The sequence below is a fragment of the Hyla sarda genome, chromosome 5 (genome assembly GCF_029499605.1).
Source record: "Hyla sarda isolate aHylSar1 chromosome 5, aHylSar1.hap1, whole genome shotgun sequence".
Lineage (NCBI taxonomy): Eukaryota > Metazoa > Chordata > Amphibia > Anura > Hylidae > Hyla > Hyla sarda.
This window is the reverse complement of record NC_079193.1, coordinates 299,712,818-299,734,094: the sequence shown is the minus strand read 5'-3', so window position 1 is coordinate 299,734,094 and position 21,277 is coordinate 299,712,818. Positions and strand designations below refer to the sequence as shown.

Here is a 21,277-nt window from a genome sequence, read left to right as displayed (position 1 = left end):
CTCCGTTGAGCTTCCCCCCGTTGAGCTTCCCCCTGAGGATACCTTTTTTTGTTTATAATTTTTTACTGGCCTACCTTCTTGCATGTATTCCGTGATCTATTTCCTGTGAGTGTCATTTTAATACATTTTATACTGTGTGTACTTTAATAAAGTTGGTTTATATTTTCATTATAATTTTGGAGTGTTCCCCTATTTCTTTGGAGTATATGGTGTTAGTTGGGAAACTGTTTTCTGCTACCCTGGTGGATGGTTCTAGTCCTCAGGAGGATTTATTTGGAGTCTTAACATTTTTAAATGTAACATGGATCACAAACACGACCTACTGTAAGCAAGTTTGTAAATGGAATAAAGGAGGTTCCCCATTTCCTAAATCCTAATGGATCCTGCCATAACACGGCAGCATGGCCCTCTAGTCACTTGTCTTAATTTGTCCTTGCAACCCATAATGAATAGGAATAAGTCTGGGCTCAACAGGGGCCCCTTCTGCTGCTAGGCATGCCTATAGACAAAGAGTTGGTTAAATGGTAATCCAAGTTCAATTTGATAGAACAGTAGAATGTTTGAACGTTGTGCATGGGGTAAATAGAGCCTAGGAATAAGTTCTGATGGAGAAGGATCCAGTGTAGAAAACAGTTATAGCTCTTTAAGGTGTCTTTATAGTTAGATTTTAGTTAAATACCTTCAAAGTTTTTTAAGAAGGTATTTATAAAGCAAGATTTGTGATTTTGTTTGTTCTCTTCTCATGTATATTCTAACATTGCATGACCCTGCTCTCAATTATTATTTTATAAATACTGACAACTCTACTTTGAATCCATCCTTAAATGGTCACCACTGTTTCACAAACTTTTCATAGATTAATTACTATACCCTAAAGGGGAGATTTATCAAAACCTGTCTAGAGGAAAAGTTGCTGAGTTTCCCATAGCAACCAATCAGATCGCTTCTTTCATTTTTGAAAAGGCCTCTGAAAAAGGAAAGAAGCAATCTGATTGGTTACTATGGGCAACTACTGCTTCTTACCTCCCCACCCCTACCAACAACTTTTAATCACTCTCTATAGTATCTTGAGCTGTAATGTGTTAAATTGCTTGCCGCAAGTTGTTACAATATTATGCGTTATGAGCCAAGGTCCTGAGATTGCCTTGGTCAGTGTATTGTCCCGTTGAAATAAAGAATGCAGCCTGAAGACTGATCTGGTGACCTGTGTCCATGCATTACATATTGACAATAGGATGGAAATATTTCTTGATTTACCTGCTATTGAACTTAAACAGCTCAATTCAATCCTGTGTGTAGGAGCTCACTGAAGTGAGTTTTGAGTACAGAGGCACACACAGTGACACAGAGACTGCAAAAAGACTATATATGAGCTAACTGTAATTTTTAGTTTTCACCACAGGGATTGATTCACAGTACAGACTACCACTCTAGAATGCCCTCTATGCTGCTTCTGCTTCTTATGGTGTACTATGGCAAAATAGTTGCGCTGGACCATATATTCTGTGTTTGTGGTGCAGGGGAGCCATCATAGAGGCTAAACTCTACTCATTAACTCACAACAGGGAAAAATTACTGATGGAGCCTGCAGAGCAAAAATTGGGTGAGAAAATGCCATATGCAGTACAAGTTATTTAATGACCAGAAATAGTGCCACTCCTCATGTTCACACAATAGCTTGTCCTGAAAAAATTACCTGAAATGACATGTACGCTTTAAAATCTATATATATAAAACTCAATGTGTGTGTGTGTGTATGTATGTATGTATGTATGTGTGTATGTTCCAGCATCACGTCCAAACGGCTAAAGATATTAACATGAAACTTGGCACACATGTTACTTATATATCAGCAACAAACATAGGATAGGTGATTTTACCCTTACCCACCCCAATTTGCCAGGCGCGGGGTTTATGTTTAAAGTCCCATTAAAGTCAATGGGAAATATATGTTACTGCATAACTTCCAAACGGCTGGAGATATTTTGATAATACTTGGTCACATGTTACTTATATGTCCACTTAAAATATAGGATAGTTAATTTAACCCTTAACTACCCCCATTTGTGAGGGTCGTGGTTTTTGTTTAAAGTCCCATGCAAATCTATGGGAAATGTATGTCCCCACATAACGGCTGGAGGTAATTCAATACCTGGCACACATTACGGGTCGGGATAGGAGGACGGGATAGGAGGTCGGGATAGAAGGTCGGATTAGGAGGTCTGGATAGGAGGATGGGATAGGAGGTCGAGATAGGAGGTCGGGATAGGAGGACGGGATAGGAAGTCTTGATAGGAGGACGGGATAGGAGGTCAGGATAGGAGGTCGAGATAGGAGGTTGGGATAGATGGATTGGATAGGAGGACGGGATAGGAGGTCGGGATAGGAGGACGGGATAGGAGGTTGAGATAGGAGGTCGGGGTATGAGGACGGGATATGAGGACTGGATATGAGGTCGAGATATGATGACGGGATAGGAGGTTGGGTTATGAGGACGGGATATGGGGTTGGGATATGACAACAATATATGAGGAAGGGATATGAAGTCAAAAGCTTCTTCCTTTGTTTATTTTCCTCCCCAACAAGGATTAGGAAGGAAAAACCGGGTAATGCTGGGTATTCAGCTAGTTTATAATAAAAAAAATAAAAATAAAGACATTACTATAAAAACCAAATGTCAGTGACCATCACCCTCAAAGATCAAATACAATGTGGTGGCACCATTCTATGCTCGAGGGGGTTATCTAGGGAAAAAAAAAATTAAGAAACAGTGCTACTTATGTCTTGTATTGCAGCTCAGACCCTATCTATATGTTTACATCCTTCTTTAAGAGCCATAAAATTAGTAGAACTGATCTGACAAATGGAAAAAGAATAGCTACCAATTATGGGAAATGCAGACAAAATCTTCAGATGCAAATTTTCTTGTTTGTCTCAGTTCATGTCTGTACTTTGAAATCTGCTTTTGGTAAGGCGTTGCACCTGCAGGGTGGATGTTTCCTTTTTCTTAATTGTGGTTTTGTATGAACTTTCTTGAACTTCAGACAACTACTGTACGATTAGTACTGGATTAACATTTGCAATACGGGTAGTGTAGACTGTATTACATTTGTTTTCTAATCTTTTTGCATTAATGATAAACACAACACTATTTTTACAATTGGTAACCCTATGATTCCTTTGCATTTCCTAAACACCCAGGTACTGGAATATGTAACAATTCATCTTGTAAGTAAAATGAGTTGATATCACATATACATTGTGTGTTAAAAGGTGTTTATATAATAGTAATAAAAAAAAGTCTTGAAATGAACAGCTCCATTCACCTTCTTTTGACAAGATGTTGACAGAAGTCGCTTTGATGTAGTTTAAAGTCATGAATTTTCTATCTGTTCTGTTTTTCCTGGGGCTCCATCTATTCAGACATCCTGATCTGTCATTTTGCAACACTTTGTGAAATGCTTGACAGATAACGGTTTTGACAAGTACTGGACATCAGCAGCAATTCAGAATAAGCAGTGTATATTTCTCCAGGTAAAGTGACAAAATGTCTAAAAGCGTAAGAACTAGTGTGCAGCCTTCAATCACGTCTAATATTATAGAGGAAGACTATTGTATTCTATTTTTTTTTCCTCTTTAGTTGTTTGGACTTAAAAGCAGAGAAATTGTGACATTAAGAATATGAAGGGAAGGCTAGAGCAACACCGATATTTGGAAGCTCATGTATGTTCACTGGAGTAAAGTCGGATTACATAAAAAATGTAAACCAGGGCTTTTAGCGTGATCCATTTGCATACATTGCCTACAATCTACGGTCTCCTTTCATATTATGTTGCTTGTTTGCTCATTGTTTTGTTTGCTCAGAATGTTAAACATTTGAAATAATTATTTTGCATCTGTATTCACTCAAGAAACAGCTGTTGAAAGTATAGAGATTGCAAAATGGCACAGCCTGAAGATGTTCTTGTTCATTCTGCTAAGTTCCTTTTGATGTGATACCTACTGGCAGGGTTGTGTTTTGAATTCAACTTCTTTGACAGCCATCAGCCTTACTGACCAGTGGTTTCATATTTTGTTCAGAGGAGAAAGATAAGATAGAAAAATATTTCCATAATTCAGATGATTTTTTTCTTCAGCTACAGGATCGAAGGCCCCTGCCAACAATGATCTAAATCAACACCATGCCAACATGTTCCATAGTCCGAAGGTCACTCAAACATCTGGCCCCACAGTCTTGTTCTTTAAGGTTTGTCACTGGGCAGCATCTGTTTATGGATTCTTTCTCAACCCCTCTTTGATCACTTTGACAGCAAAAAGAAGCTTCTATCACCCTTGATGTGTTAGAATAAAAATATCAGGGCCATGAATCATTGTAAAACTGGTGTTAGATGTTGCCTCTCGTGTTAGTATCAAACTCTTCAAATAATATATTAGCCAGGACACTTATAGCCTAGGCAATGTATGATTTCTGTCTTACTGAGTAAAGAAGAGCCTCTAGATGAGTGACGTAGGTAAATTGAAAAGTGGTCATGCTCAGAGCAGTTTGTTATAATGCATTTGCATGGAAAAAATATAGTTAATGTACGATTATAGGCATGGGGGATGGGTAGGTGTCCACATACAGAAGGAAGTACCGTGTCAACCAAGCTGTCTGTTAAACAGAAGTTAGGAGATTGTGACGTAGTTAGAAATCTATGTGATAGGTGTCCAGAAATAGTAGGAGATACCATGTTAACCAAGCTGCCTGTTAAACAGAAATGATTGGCTCATACCGTAGTTAGAAATCTATGGGATTTGTGCCATGAGTTGGGATGGCTGCTATGTTGTTTTTTGCTGAGACTCAATAGGCTCTAATATCCTTTAAATCTGTTGCAGATATGATATGAGCTCTTAGGGAAAGTTAGTTCAACTGGAAATGTGAGAAAATCATTAAATTGACTGGTTAAGACTCAAATCTATTAGTGTGAATGCAGTCTATTCTATTGACTGAGGGAGCTACTGTAATAATTAGATACAGACTAGAAGACTACTTCATATTAGAAGTTTAAGTGCAAGAGTCAATTACCAAACCTCAAAAAAAAAGCTTGGACGCCACTTGTACACACTTAATAAGAATAGCTGAGTGTTACATCTGCATTCAACAAAGTAAATTGGACAAGACATAAGTGCTTCAGTGTCTTTTCATCTTTACTGAGTTTACTGCTAAGCTGATATGTGTACCGGATACGTCCCATAGCGGCATACTGGGAGTTGGGCGCATGTGAATCCATGTGTGGGGTAGTGAGGCAGTGCCAGCTCTACTTGCAGCTAGTCAGTAAGAATAGATATCACTAGAATAGCTATCCCTCTATTTAACCCCTTAAGGACCAGGCACAATTTTTTTTTTTTGCTTTTTTGTTTTTTCCTCCTTGCTTTCTAAAAATCATAACTCTTTTATAGTTTCATCCAAAGACCCATATGAGGGCCTGTTTTTTGCACCACCAATTTCCCTTTGTAATGACATCACTCATTTTACCATAAAATGTACGGCACAACCAAAAAATTATTATGTGGAACATTTTAATTATTTGTGTGGGACAATTGAAAAGAAAACCTAAATTTAGAAAATTTTGAAGTTTACAGTAAAAATGGGGCCAATATGATTAACCCCTTAAGGACCCGGGCTTTTTCCGTTTTTTCATTTTCAATTTTTCCTCCTTAACTTTAAAAAATCATAACTCTTAAAAATTTTCACCTAAAATTATATATAATGGCTTAATTTTTGCGTCACTAATTCTACTTTGTAATGACATTAGTCATTTTACCCAAAAATCTACGGTGAAACGGGAAAAAAAATCAATGTGCGACAAAAATGATGAAAAAACACTATTTTGTAAGTTTTGGGGGCTTCTGTTTTTACGCAGTACATTTTTTGTCAAAAATGACACCTTATCTTTATTCTGTAGGTCCATACGGTTAAAATGATACCCTACTTGTATAGGTTTGAATTTGTATCACTTCCGAAAAAATTCAGGAATACATGCAGGAAAATTTATACGTTTAAAATGGTAATCTTTTGACCCCTATAACTTTTTTATTTTTCTGTGTTCAGGGCACTTTGACTCATTTTTTGCGCCGTCATCTGAAGTTTTTAGCGGTACCATTTTTGTTCTGATCAGACTTTTTGATCACTTTTTATTCACTTTTTTGTGGTATAAAAAGTGATCAAAAATGCGCCATTTTGGACTTTGGAATTTGTTTGCGCGTACGCCATTGAACAAGCGGTTTAAAAAGCGGTATATTTTTATAATTCGGACATTTCCGCACGCGGCGATACCACATATGTTTATTTTTATTATTATTTACATAATGGTTTTTTTATTTTTGGAAATGCCAGGTGATTCAAACTTTTATTAGGGGAAGGGATAATTGAATGGGTTAATGATTTTTTTACACTTTTCTTATGCAATATTATAGCTCCTATAGGGGGCTATAACATTGCATGTACTGATCTTTTACACTGATTGATCCATCTCCATAGGAATGGATCAATCAGTGTTTTCGGCGATTGAATGCTCAAGCCTGGATCTCAGGCTTGAAGCATTCATTCGGCGATCGGACAGCACAGGAGAAGGTAAGAAGACCTCCTCCTGTGCTACAGCTGTTCGGGATGCCGCGATTATACCGTGGCGATCCCGAACAGCTCCCTGAGGTAGCCGGGCACTTTTACTTTCGTTTTTAGCCGCGCGATCAGTGCCGCGCGCTATTAGAGGTGGGTCCCGGCTTCACTATGACGCCGGGCCCGCCGCGATATGATGCGGGGTCACCGTGTGACCCCGCGTTATATCGCAGGACCGGGACTCATGACGTACGCATACGTCATGGGTCCTTAAGAGGTTAAAATAATACCCATGTTATGTGAGTTTTAATAATTGTACCGCTTAAAAAAAATCGCAAACTATTTTAACAAAATTAGTATGTTTGAAATTGCCCTATTTTGACCACCTATAACTTTCAAAATTTTCCTTATTTGGGGCAGTATAGTAACGTAGTAACATAAATCATAAGGTTGAAAAAAGACCAGAGTCCATCAAGTTCAACCTATAACCCTAATGAGTCCCTACTGAGTTGATACAGACGAATGCAAAAAAATAACCTCTTACTAGAGGTAATAATTCCTTCCCGTAATCAACCTTCTGTCCCTATAAATCTAGTATACATAACCAGCAATGTTATTACTCTCAGAAAATGCATCCAGGCCACTTTTGAAATCTTTTACCGAGCTCACCATGACCATCTCCTCCAGAGAGTTACACAGTCTCACTGCTCTTACAGTAAAGAACCCCCGTCTGTGCTGGTGTAGAAACCTTCTTTCCTCTAAACATAGAGGATGTCCCTTTGTTATAGATACAGTCCTGGGTAAAAATAGATCATGGAACAGATCTCTGTACGGCCCCCTGATATACTCATACATAGTTATTAGGTCGCTTCTAAGCCTTCTTCTTTTTTCTAAACTAAATAACCCTAATTCTGATAATCTTTCTGGGTACTGTAGTCCTCCCATTACCCCGTATTACCATAGTTGCCCGTCTTTGAACCCTCTCCAGCTCCATTATGGGGAGATTTATCAAAGTTGTCTATGTCCTGCATCAATATAGACCAAACTACAGAGCATTAGGCTGGTCTATTGTGCGCCTAATTTATCAAAAGTCACACGACTCTTGATAAATTCTGTGCACTGACTTCGGTATCTATGCTTTAGACTGTATTTAAACCTGCTCCAGCATGGTCTGACATTTTGGCGTACTTTCAGCCGATGCGACTTGTCGCTGAAAAGTTGCTTTTGATAAATTCTGCACCAACGCATTTTTCGGTCTAAAATAGACTAGAATGCATAATGTTCTAAAAATCCTCTGAAGGAAAAGTCACAGAAAAGTCACACATATTTAGACTACGACTTTCTGTGCGACAAATTTAGATGGGAAAAAACTGTCTAAATCCTTTTGATAAATATCCTCCTATATCTTTCTTGTACACCGGTGCCCAGAACTGTAAACAGTATTCTATGTGTGGTCTGACTAGTGATTTGTACAGCGGTAGATGTCGTGGGCATCTATGATGCACCCCATGATTTTATTGATGCACCCTATGATTTTATTTGCCTTGGCAGCAGCTGCCCAACACTGGTCACTACAGCTAAATTCACTTTTAATTAAGACCCCTAAGTCCTTTTCCATGTCAGTCGTCCCAAGTGTTCTCCCATTTAATATATAATCCCAACCCAGATTTTTCCTCCCCATGTGCATTACCTTACATTTATCAGTGTTGAACCTCATCTGCCACTTCCCAGCCCAAACTTCCAACCTATCCACATCCATTTGTAACAGTGCACTGTCCTCTAATGTGTTGACCACTTTACAGAGTATAGTATCATCTGCAAAGATTGCTGCTTTACTATTCAAACCCTCTACAAGGTCATTAATGAATATATTAACCCCTTAAAGGACCCGGGGGTTTTCCGTTTTTGCAGTTTGTTTTTTTCCTCCTTTAAAAAAACCAAAAATCTTTCAATTTTGCACCTAAAAATCCATATGATGACTTATTTTTTGCACCACCAATTCTACTTTGTAATGACATCAGTCATTTTACCCCAAAATTTACGGCGAAACGGGAAAAAAATCATTGTGCGACAAAATTGAAAAAAAAAAAGCCATTTTGTACCTTTTGGGGGCTTCCGTTTCTACACAGTAAATTTTTTGGTAAAAATGACACCTTTATCTCAATTCTGTAGGTCCATACGATTAAAATGATACCCTACTTATATAGGTTTGATTTTGTCGTACTTCTGAAAAAAATCATAACTACATGCAGGAAAGATGTATATGTTTAAAATTGTCCTATTTTGACCCCTATAACTTTTTTATTTTTCCGTGTATGGGGCAGTATGAGGGCTCATTTTTTGCACTGTGATCTGAAGTTTTTAGCGGTACCATTTTTTATTGATCGGACTTATTGATCGTTTTTTATTCATTTTTTCATTAAATAAAAAGTGACCACATTTTTTGGTGCATACGCTATTGACTGTGCAGCTTAATTAATTATATATTTTTATAACTTGGACACTTCCACACGCAGCAATATCACATATGTTTATTTTTATTTACACTGTGTTTTTTATAAATGGGAAAAGGGGAGTGATTTAAACTTTTATTAGGGAAGAGGTTAAATGATCTTTATTAACTTTTTTTTTCACTTTTTTTTGCAATGTTATAGCTACCATAGGGGACTATAACACTGCACACACTGATCTTTTACATTGATCAATGGTTTATCATAGGAAACCATTGATCAATGCTTCTGCCGCTTGACTGTTCATGCCTGGATCTCGGGCACTGAGCAGTCATTCAGCGATCGGACAACAGGAGACAAGGTAAGGGACCCTCCTGCTGTCCTGGAACTGTTCGGGATGCCTTGGCCATCCGGAGCAGCCCCTTGAGCTAACCAACAACGTTTTACTTTCACTGTTAACCCTTTATATGCGACGTTCAAAGTTGAAAGCCGCGTCTAAAGAGTTAATAGTGTGCGGCACCGCGATCAGTGCCGCGCGCTATTAGCCACAGGTCCCGGCTGTTGTTAGAGGCCGGGCCCAACCCGCTGTGGGCCAGCATTAAAGAACAGGAGCGGACTCATGACATACCGGTACGTCATGGGTCCTTAACAGTTTAAATAGAATAGGACCCAAGACTAACCCCTGTGGTTCCCCACTAGTAACAGTCACCTAATCAGAATAAGTACCATTAACAACCACCCTCTGTTTCCTATCATTGAGCCAGTTACTTACCCACTTACACAGGGCTTATTTTTTGCGCCGTGATCTGTAGTTTTTATCGGTACCACTTTTGCTTATATTTTGCTTTTTATTCCTTTTTATTTTATTTATTTTTTTAATAAAATGTGACAAAAAAGCATCAATTTTGGACTTTTTTTTTTTTTTTTTTACGTTTACACCATTCACCATATGGGATAATTAACATTATATTTTGATAGTTTGGACATTTATGCAGGGCAAATGCAAATATTTTTATATTGTATATAAATGTTTACGCTTTTTGGGGTAAAATGGGAAAAAGGGACGATTTACATTTTTATTGGGGGAGGGGATTTTTCACATCTTTTTACTTTTATTCCATTTTGTTTACTTTTTTTTTACACTTTATATGTCCCTATAGGGGACTATTTATAGCAATCATTTGATTGCTAATACTGTTCAGTGCTATGCATAGGCATAGCACTTATCAGTGTTATCAGCGATCTTTGTCTCTGGTCTGCTTGATCTCAGACCAGAGCAGAAAACCCCTGGAGACGGCCAGAGGCAGGTGAGGGGACCTCCGGCCGCCATGCTGGATGATCAGATCCCTGCGGCAGTTCTGCAGGTGATCCGATCATCCATTTTAAGTGCCACACTGCCACACATGCCGTGATCTGTATTGATCATCTGAGCGGTTAATGGCGGACATCAGTGTGATCGCTGACAGCAACCGGGACCTGCCGTACATGATGCGAGCTTCGGTCCAGTGCTCGTGGCCATGTACATGACGACGTAAATATACGTCATAGTGCGCTAGGTACCACCGCACCATGACGTACATTTACGTCCGATGTCGTTAAGGGGTTAAACAACCAATGAACACTTAAAAGTGTAGTATCTGAAATGCACCTATGTTAACATAAAAAAGAACAAAGCTAAACTGTTATTGGAAATTAATGATATAAACATAAAAATAATCACCCTAGCGTGGCCCAGGTAAGGTTAGTTTCTGGAAAAAACACCATACAAAATGCCATAGACAACATATGGCTTTTATTTCCTTGAAACTACACAGCGTCCAAATGCTAGTTGTGATAATAGTCATATAATAAGCACATAACTTGCAATTGCAAGTTTTTTTTCTTCCTTGAGCAACATTGGCCCAGGTTTATCAAACTGTGTGAGAAAATACCGTATTTATCGGGGTATACCACGCACCGGCCTATAACACGCACCCTCATTTTACCAAGAATATTTGGATAAAAAAAGTTTTTTACCCAAATATCCATGGTAAAATGAGGGTGCGTGTGTGCACGTGTATACCCCGATACACGCCCAGGAAAGGCAGGGGGAGAGAGGCCGTCGCTGCCCGCTTCTTTCCCCCTGCCTTTCCTGGGGTCTAGAGCCCTGCTGCCGGCCCTTCTCTCCCCCTGGCTATCGGCGCCGCTGCCCGTTCTGTCCCCCTGACTATCGGTGCCGTTGCCCCATTGCTGGTGCCGATAGCCAGGGTGAGAGAAGCGGCGCCGACAGCCAGGGGGAGAGAAGGGGCAGCGGCACCCATCACCGGCGCTGCTGCCCCGTTGCCTCCCCCCATCCCCGGTGGCATAATTACCTGGGTCGGGTCCGCGCTGCTGCAGGCCTCCGGCGTGCGTCCCCTGCGTCGTTGCTATGCACGGTGCGGCGCTCTGACGTCATGCGCCGCGCCGTGCAGAGCATAGCAACGATGAAGGGGGGCGCACGCCGGAGGCCTGAAGCAGCGCAGACCCGACCCAGGTAATTATGCCACCGGGAATGGGGGGAGGCAACGGGGCAGCGGCGCCGGCAATGGGTGCCGCTGCCCCTTCTCTCCCCCTGGCTGTCGGCGCCGCTTCTCTCCCCCTGGCTATCGGCGCCGGCAATGGGGCGCCGGTACCGATAGTCAGGGGGACAGAACGGGCAGAGGCGCCGATAGCCAGGGGGAGAGAAGGGCCGGCAGCAGGGCTCTAGACCCCAGGAAAGGCAGGGGGAGAGAAGCGGGCAGCGACGGCCTCTCTCCCCCTGCCTTTCCTGGGGGTGTATCGGCATATAACACGCACATAGACTTTAGGCTAAAAATTTTAGCCTAAAAAGTGCGTGTTATACGCCGATAAATACGGTAAGTGGAGTGATTTTCCTACAGCAACCAATCACAGGTCAGCTTTCACTTTACCAGAGCTTGTTAGCTGAGCTGTGATTGGTTGCTATGGGAAAATCTCTCCACTTTTTCTCTCACACAGTTTGATAAATCTTTCCAATTGTGTGGGTCAGTGGCAGTTTTTCAAAAATGCAGCATGCTGTAGTTATGGGGATTTTTTTACCCAGTTTCTGGTATTTCTTCCTCTCTTAGACCTCTATAGGATAAAAAAAAAAATACATAGAAAAAATGCATACGTAAACATGTTTGATTTCTTTCTTTTCCCCCACATTCCTGAATACAAAATCCTAGAATCACATGATTAAACTTTACGTATCAAAAATTTAAAAAATAAGTGCTCCAGGCTTACTCTTTAACTCTTCTCCTGGCTATTTGCTGAAATCATGGTTTCTGTCCTTTTATGGCTCTTAATTCCCTTTTTGCTCACACTGCATGCAGTTCACTGAGGAGGAGGAGGGGGGGGGGGTCCCTTGCTTGCCCTCACATTTCATGTGGGAACTTTCTCCCTCACTCCTCAGAGCTGATAACTGGCTGCTCTGTGCACTCAGGCTCTGTGACAGGCCCCAGGCTCACACAGCAGGCTGTTTGACAATCTAGGAGCATACACAGAGTGCTGCTTGTCCTGCTCATACTTACTGTATTGCAAGACTGCTCCACCTCTCATATATATATATATATATATATATATATATATATATATATATATATATATTAAGACAGCTTATATTGCTCCCCTATGCACCAGACAATTTTCTAATTCCTAATATGTAAGTCGTATCCTTTACCTAAGCCTCCTAACTCACACCCCATTAATGTATTTGCTCCCCCCCCCCCCCCCCCCACCACCACCAATCTCTAGAGCTCTGACTATAAAGACAATAAAAAAGCAGGGCAAGGGTTTTTCTTTATTTTATTTAATTTTTTTAAAGTCAAGTTCAACCTAAAACCCTGCTGTGTTGATCCAGATGAAGGAAAAACAAAACTCATGAGGCTGATGCCAATTGCCCCATGACAGAGGAAAAATTCATTTCTGACTCCAATATGTTAATCAGAATAAATCCCTGGACCAACATTCTATCCCCATAAATCTAATATTCATAACCTGTAATATATTTTTCCAGAAAAAACCCAGCTCCCTATAACTTGTTTATTAAGTCAGACATTACAACATCATGTGGCAGAGAGTTATATAGTCTCACTGCTCTTACAGTAAAGAACACCAAGCTTGATAACGTCTTGGTCCTCTAATCCTCCCATACCATTATCTTTGTCTCCCTCCTCTGCACCCTCTTCAGTTCAGCCATGTCTTTCTTATATACAGGAGCCCAAAATTGGATACAATACTCCATATGTGGTCTCACTAATAAATTGTAAAGAGGCAAAGCCATGTCCTTCTCACGAGCCTCTATGCCTCTCTTAATACATCCCATGACTTTGTTAGCCTTTATGGCGTGTTTTATTTTATGAGCACATATTTGGCCAAAAAATTCCGTCAGAAAATGTGTGTGTAAAATAAAATATGCCACAAAATTTTGTGTGAACACAGCCTAATATTTTTATGTAGACTGTTCATAAAAATCTCTGTCAAACCACGTTTTTTTTTTTGTTGTAATTGAATGGTCCCACTGGAATATATTAAAGGACATCTGCAGCGAAAACAACTTATCCTCTATCCACGGGATAGGGGATAAGTGTTTGATCGTGGGGGGGTCCGACCGCTGGAAGCCCCTGCGATCTCCCAAACAAGGCCCCCGCATTGCCGCTCTGTGCACCGGCTAATGTTCATAGCGTTGATGTCTCTGAGGTCGATGGTATGCCCCCTTCATGCCTCCCTCCCCATGCAGCTCTATGGGAGAGGCGGGGAGGCACAAACGCTGCCTCCCCACCTCTCCCATACAGATACATGGAGGGGGCGTCTCAGCCGCAACATCATGCTGCAGCTGACTCGCCTTCTGCACGGGAGAGCCGTGGGGGAGCTGTGGCCCCGTGGCCACAGGAGATCACGGGGGTCCCTGCGTTCGGACCCCCCGCAATTAGACACTGTGGATAGGGGATAAGCTGTTTTCGCCACATATTTCCTTTAACAATATATTCAGGATTCATGTCATTTAGAGCCTAAATTTGTTCATCAGTATGATTCCCTTTAAGGACAGTTGGGTTTGTCAATTTTTAGCAGTTAGTTGTATATTTTAAAAACTTTGTGAAGCTCTTGGCATGAAGTTGTCTTGCTCTTCAGTAACTTTCTGGCTATGAATTTTTGATTTATTAATTGTTGAATGGTCCAAAAAAACATTGCTCACATAAAATAAACTTCACCCGTGCTAACAGTTGTGAACATTGACAGGTATTGCTTCTGCTTATTTAGGTCTTGAAGGAGACAAACCTTTAGGGGTTCTGTGTATCCTGACTGGAACTCAGACATGTTTAAATCTTACAATCGACTTTTCCATTCCTCGTGAGCTGTTTTGACGTGTTCAGAATATTTTTTTTTCTGTTTTGCATTTGACTCAATAAATTGACATTTATAAACCTAGGCATTGCCTACTTCTACATTGTCACTGCTTGTAATCTTTTGATTTGAAGTATTCTGCCAGTAAATATTTTTTTTTTCTTCTGGGAAATCAAATTGAGCTTTAAATCAACTACATTTACTGAATGTCCATGCCAGGATTCCGAAACAAACACGTTTCCGTCTGACAAGTTACATTTTTTTTAGGCCTAGAGCAGACACTTTTGCTTTGCTAGTCAGTCATGTTTACCGGTGAATGCTGAACTTTTGTGTATTGGTGGCGCTGGCATGAGACAGCGCGGGGACTCTCTTGTGTACTCAATTAAAACTTTACTGGTTCCAGAGAATATTTTAAAATGGCAAAAGTATACCCTCCGGAAAGGAAAGGAAACATGAGCCAAAGGAAAACAAAATAACTGGAAAATGCGAAGTACCATTCAGATAAATTATGATGATGTATAATTTTCTAGACCGACCTGGATTAATGCTAATCCCAAGAAGGAGATTACTATTCTTCTAAATCCTGTCGCAGACATTGGCAGAACGCTTGTTCTTGTGTTTAGTAATATATAATTTTTTTTGTGTAAATCATTTATCATGTAATGTTATGGTATAGAAACTACTGTTGAATGTCAGCTATATTAAACATTTTAGATTTTTGAGCTATTTTGGAAATTCTTTTTTTTTTCTCTTCTAAAATGGTTTATTTCCATATGTGAAATAAGGATGAAGGGGGATGGGGGTTAAATATGTTTTTAGTATGTTAGACATATTTATTGCATTATGTGGCAGATGGTAGGATAAAAAAAGTTATTTTTTGCTAGAAGACACAAGTGTCAAAATTATTTTTGCTCCTTGTGAATCTTCTTTATACTGTCAAATGTATCAGTGTTTGAGGCATTGACCCCAAATGCACCAACCAATGCATTTAAATGTCATATAATTCCAGTGAAACTTAACAGGGACCTTTTTTTGGTCAGACAGATTCCCGTAAATGTGTGCTCTTTAGATATGTAATAAAATGATCATTGCCTTTGCCAAAGGTATTTCCAGATAAACTTAATGTAGCTGTGTTCTGAGGATGTACAAGAGATTATAAATTAAGCTGCAGTTTGTCATTGTATGTTATGATGATAAAAACCTAAAAAAAGGAAAATAAAGCGATCAATATATTTTTAAAAAGAACCTATGGCCAACCTCCTAAAATTACATTGAATTATCAATAAATAAATTACAGTACAAAGTTTCTTGATACTCTCCTGAGATATAAGGGTTTACATTTAGCATGGCAATGCAGGTAATTAGTCAGATGGGCAGGACTTAATTTGACCCCCTTAAGGATGTAGGACATACAGGTACACCCTGCACCAGCTCCCCTTCTATGACGTGCACTCAGGAGCTTAGCATGCGTCATAGCTGCTGGGACCCATGGCTAATGCTGGGCATCACCTATCACAGTTGATTGTAATGTCTAAAATGTAAAAAAAGCTGAAAGGACAGAGGGAGGGCCCATACTTGCCTCCTCGCTGTTCGATGGGTGCTTCTATGCTCCAGTCAGCCATGAAGCTCCGATAACACTGATCAAAACTTTGTTGTTGCATAGCATTGTTCAGTGTATGTAATCTAATTATTGCATGTAATGGTCCCCTATGGGAACTAAAAAATTGTGTAAAAACTGTTAAAAAAAAACTGGTAATAAATGTGATTTAACGCCTTCCCAAATAAAGTTACATAGTTAGTACGGTCGAAAAAAGACATATGTCCATCAAGTTCAACCAGGGAATTAAGGGGTAGGGGTGTGGCGCGATATTGGGGAAGGGATGAGATTTTATATTTCTTCATAAGCATTAATCTTATTTTGTTCCAGGAATGTATCTAATCCTGTTTTAAAGCTGTTAATTGTTCCTGCTGTGACCAGTTCCTGAGGTAGACCGTTCCATAAATTCACAGTCCTCACGGTAAAGAAGGCGTGTCGCCCCTTGAGACTAAACTTTTTTTTCTCCAGACGGAGGGAGTGCCCCCTCGTCCTTTGGGGGGGTTTAACCTGGAACAGTTTTTCTCCATATTTTTTGTATGGGCCATTAATATACTTATATACGTTTATCATATCCCCCCTTAAACGTCTCTTCTCAAGACTAAACAATTGTAACTCCTTTAATCGCTCCTCATAGCTAAGATGTTCCATGCCCCATATTAGTTTAGTCGCGCGTCTCTGCACCCTTTCCAACTCCGCAGTGTCCCTTTTATGGACAGGTGACCAAAACTGAACAGCATATTCCAGGTGAGGCCGTACCAATGCTTTATAAAGGGGGAGTATTATGTCCCTGTCCCTTGAGTCCATGCCTCTTTTGATACATGACAATATCCTGCCGGCTTTGGAAGCAGCAGCCTGACATTGCATGCTATTCTGTAGTCTGTGATCTACAAGTACACCCAGATCCTTCTCTACCAGTGACTCTGCCAGTTTAATCCCCCCTAAGACATACGATGCATGCAGGTTATTAGTACCCAGATGCATAACTTTACATTTATCCACATTGAACCTCATTTGCCAAGTGGATGCCCAGACACTTAGTCTATCCAAGTCATCTTGTAACTTATGCACATCCTCTATAGACTGTACTGTGCTACAAAGCTTGGTGTCATCTGCAAAGATAGAAACAGAGCTGTTAATACCATCCTCTATATCATTGATAAATAAATTAAACAACAGCGGTCCCAGTACTGAACCTTGGGGTACACCACTAATAACCGGGGACCAATCAGAGTACGAATCATTGACCACCACTCTCTGGGTACGATCCATGAGCCAGTGTTCAATCCAGTTACAAACTAAAATTTCCAAACCCAAAGACCTTAACTTACCTGTCAGACGACTATGAGGGACAGTATCAAATGCTTTAGCAAAATCCAGAAACACTATATCCACAGCCATTCCTCTGTCAAGGCTTCTACTCACCTCTTCATAAAAGCAAATTAGATTGGTTTGACAACTTCTATCCTTAGTAAACCCATGCTGGCTATCACTTATAATACTATTATCCCCTATGTATTCCTGTATGTAATCCCTTATAAGTCCTTCAAACAATTTACCCACAATGCACGTTAAACTTACCGGTCTATAGTTTCCTGGGGAAGACCTAGAGCCCTTTTTGAAGATTGGCACCACATTCGCCTTGCGCCAGTCCCTTGGCACAATACCAGACACCAGAGAATCTCTAAATATCATGAACAGGGGTACAGATATTACTGAACTTACCTCTCTAAGAACTCTTGGGTGTAGTCCATCCGGTCCTGGGGATTTGCTTACATTTATATCACTTAACTTACCTTGTACCATCTCTACATTAAGCCAGTTCAGTACATTACATGATGTGTTACCAGCACTGACCTGGCCAATGTCAGCTCCTTCTTCCATAGTGTATACAGAACTAAAGAACCCATTCAGTATCTCCGCCTTCTCTTGATCGCCTGTGACAACCTCCCCATTATCATTATTAAGGGGTCCTACATGCTCTGTCCTTGGTTTTTTTGCATTTATATATCTAAAAAAATATTTAGGATTAGTTTTGCTTTCTTTGGCCACCTGTCTCTCATTTTGAATTTTTGCTGTTTTTATTACATTTTTACAGATTTTATTAAGCTCCTTGTACTGTTTAAATGTTATCGCTGACCCATCAGATTTGTATTTTTTGAAGGCTATTTTTTTGCTGTTTATTGCTCTTTTAACATCATGTGTCAGCCATGTAGGATTTAGTTTCAATCGTTTATATTTGTTCCCCTTTGGTATATATTTAGCTGTATAGTTATTTAGAGTTAATTTAAAGATGTCCCATTTACCTTCTGTATCAGTATTTGAGAACACCTCCCCCCAGTCTATGTCCTGTAGTGCAGCCCTCAGCCCAGGGAAATTTGCCTTTTTAAAGTTATATGTTTTTGCCTTCCCCGCCTGTCTTTGTTTTCTACATTTTAAGTCAAAAGTAACTATATTGTGGTCGCTATTACCAAGGTTTTCCCGCACAGTTACATTACCAACCAGCTCTGCGTTGTTGGAAATGATCAGATCCAACAAGGCATCACTTCTTGTTGGGTCCTCCACAAACTGGCCCATAAAATTATCCTGCAATAAATTTAGGAATTGTCGCCCCTTTGTAGTTTTAGCCAACCCCGGACCCCAATCTATATCTGGATAGTTAAAATCTCCCATTATTACCACTGTACCTGCCCGGGCGGCCCTCTCTATTTGTTTATGAAGCCGAACTTCTATCTCTTCAGTGATATTAGGGGGTCTGTAGATTACCCCAAATATTATTTTTTCAGTATTTCCCTCCTTTTGTAATTCTACCCACAATGATTCCACATCCTCAGAATCATCACACACTATGGCATCGTTCACACTGACTTTCATACCACTTCTTACATACAGACAGACTCCACCACCTTTTCTGTTCATTCTATCCTTGCGAAACAATGTAAACCCCTGCAGATTGACAGCCCAGTCATGCGAGGAGTCCAGCCATGTCTCAGTGACCCCAACTATATCAATATGTTCCTCCAGTATCAAGGCCTCAAGCTCCCCCATTTTATTTGCTAGGCTTCTGGCATTTGTGAACATACACTTTACATTTCCATCCTTTATGTTATTGGGGTTAATGGGATTCAAGGGTGTAAGTTTTATTTTCCTATGAAGCCTATTCCTATTAACTATTCTAACCCCTCCCTCCGCTCCACCCCCAGGTACATTTATAATTCCCACCTCTCTATCTACACTATCTTCCCCCTCTTTGCTGTAGGTTCCCTCCCCCCAAGTCCCTAGTTTAAACACTCCTCCACCCTTCTAGCCATCTTCTCCCCAAGCAAAGCTGCACCCTCCCCATTGAGGTGCAGCCCGTCCCTACGGTAGAGCCGGTAACCGACAGCGAAGTCAGCCCAGTTCTCCATGAACCCAAACCCTTCCTTCCTACACCAGCTTCTGAGCCACAAGTTTGAATCACCCCTTTTTCCCATTAAAAAATATATTTAAAAAATAATAAACATGAACATATGTGGTATCGCCGCATTCGTAAATGTCCAAACTATAGAAATATAACATTAAAGGGGTACTCCGCCCCTAGACATCTTATTCCCTATCCAAAGGATAGGGGATAAGATGTCAGATCGGCGCGGTGCCACTGCTGGGGAGCCCCGGGATCCCCGCTGCGGCACCGCGCTATCATTACAGCACAGAGCGAGTTCGCTCTGCACGTAATGACAGGCAATACAGGGGCTGGAGCATCGTTACATCATGGCTCCGCCCCTTGTGACATCATGGCTTGCCCCTTTCAATACAAGTCTATGGGAGGGGGCGTGGTGGTCATCATGCCCCCTGCCATAGACTTGCATTAAGGGGACGGGCCGTGATGTCACGAGTGGCAGAGCCATGATGTCACGCGGCTCCGTCCCCTGTATCGCCCGTCATTACGCACAGAGCGAACTCGCTCTGTGCTGTAATGATAGCGCAGTGCTGCATCGGGGATCCCGGGGATCCCCAGCAGCGGCACCGCGGCTATCTGACATCTTATCCCCTATCCTTTGGATAGGGGATAAGATGTCTAGGGCGGAGTACCCCTTTAATTAAACTGCACAGTCAATGGCGTATGTGTAAAAATAAAAAATAAAAAATCCAGAATTGCGTATTATTGGTCACTTTGTATACCCTAGAATAATTTATAAAAAGCGATCAAAAGGTCCCATAAAAAAAAACAGATCACTGCACAAAAAATTTGCCCTTACACATCCTTATATACTGAAAAATAAAAAGTTTTAGGGGTCAAAAGAGGACAATATGCTTATTTTCGTACAAAAAGTTAAATGTATTTTAGTAAAACAAAATAAAAACTATATAATTTGGGTATATTTAGATTATATATAGCATAAAGATAATGGAGGAGATTTACCAAAACCAGTCCAGAGGAAAAGTTGCTGAGTTGCCCATAGCAACCAATCAGATCGCTTCTTTCATTTTTGAAAAGGCCTCTGAAAAGTGAAAGAAGTTATCTGATTGGCTGTGTCGTTTTTATCGTTTTTCCAATTTTGCACCACAAATGATAGGTCTGTAGGTGGAAAGTTAAAAGTGTTATGATTTTTAGAAGATGAGGAGGAAAAAACGAAAGGGCAAAAATTAAAAAACCCTGAGTCCTTAAAGATTAATGCTAGAAGTTTATATCAGGTGATGGGTGGGATTATACAGTCAGAGGGTGTGTATAAAGCATACCCACTACTCAATGTGCAACATTTACACCCCTTGACTGTATACTCCCATCCATCACTCCCATAGTTAAAATTAAGTCCGGCCCATCTGACTGATTCCCTGAATTGTTAGACAAACTATAAACCCTTTCAAGGAACTGTAAAAAGATGTGTGATCAGGGCACCCATAGCTATTTAATGATTTTAAAATCTCTTTTGTAGGTTTTGACCACAGACCCTCTTAAAAGTTATGCGATGGGTACAGATATTTCCTCTGAGACACATTTTCAAAACAAGTTTTTAATCCATCTGCGTCCAGTTGCTTCAATAAGACCTACATACAAGTTTATGGCCTGAAACTCCATAAAGAATATACCTCACATTTACTTGAATGACTCAAGTGTTTATGTTGACCATGTAAAAGGGGTATTCCAGGGAAAAAAAAATTATATCAACTGGCTACAGAAAGTTAAACAGATTTGTAAATTACTTCTATTAAAAAATCTTAATCCTTTCAATAATTATCAGCTGCTGAAGTTGAGTTGTTGTTTTCTGTCTGGCAACAGTGCTCTCTACTGAC

The 21,277-nt window shown here is 40.3% G+C and overlaps 1 protein-coding gene across 4 annotated transcripts in view; it reads left to right on the top strand.

The window, feature by feature from the left end:
* Positions 1 to 21,277, top strand: part of LOC130274118 (cytochrome P450 7B1) — a 279,901-nt gene that overhangs the window by 133,667 nt on the left and 124,957 nt on the right. Inside the window, exon 2 of one of the 4 annotated variants that reach the window (XM_056522038.1) lies at positions 4,137 to 4,246. The exons of the other annotated variants lie outside the window; for them this stretch is intronic. Coding sequence (XP_056378013.1) covers positions 4,182 to 4,246 — 65 coding nt within the window. The 5' untranslated portion in view covers positions 4,137 to 4,181. The remainder of the gene's footprint in view (positions 1 to 4,136; positions 4,247 to 21,277) is intronic. 4 annotated transcript variants of the gene reach the window in all.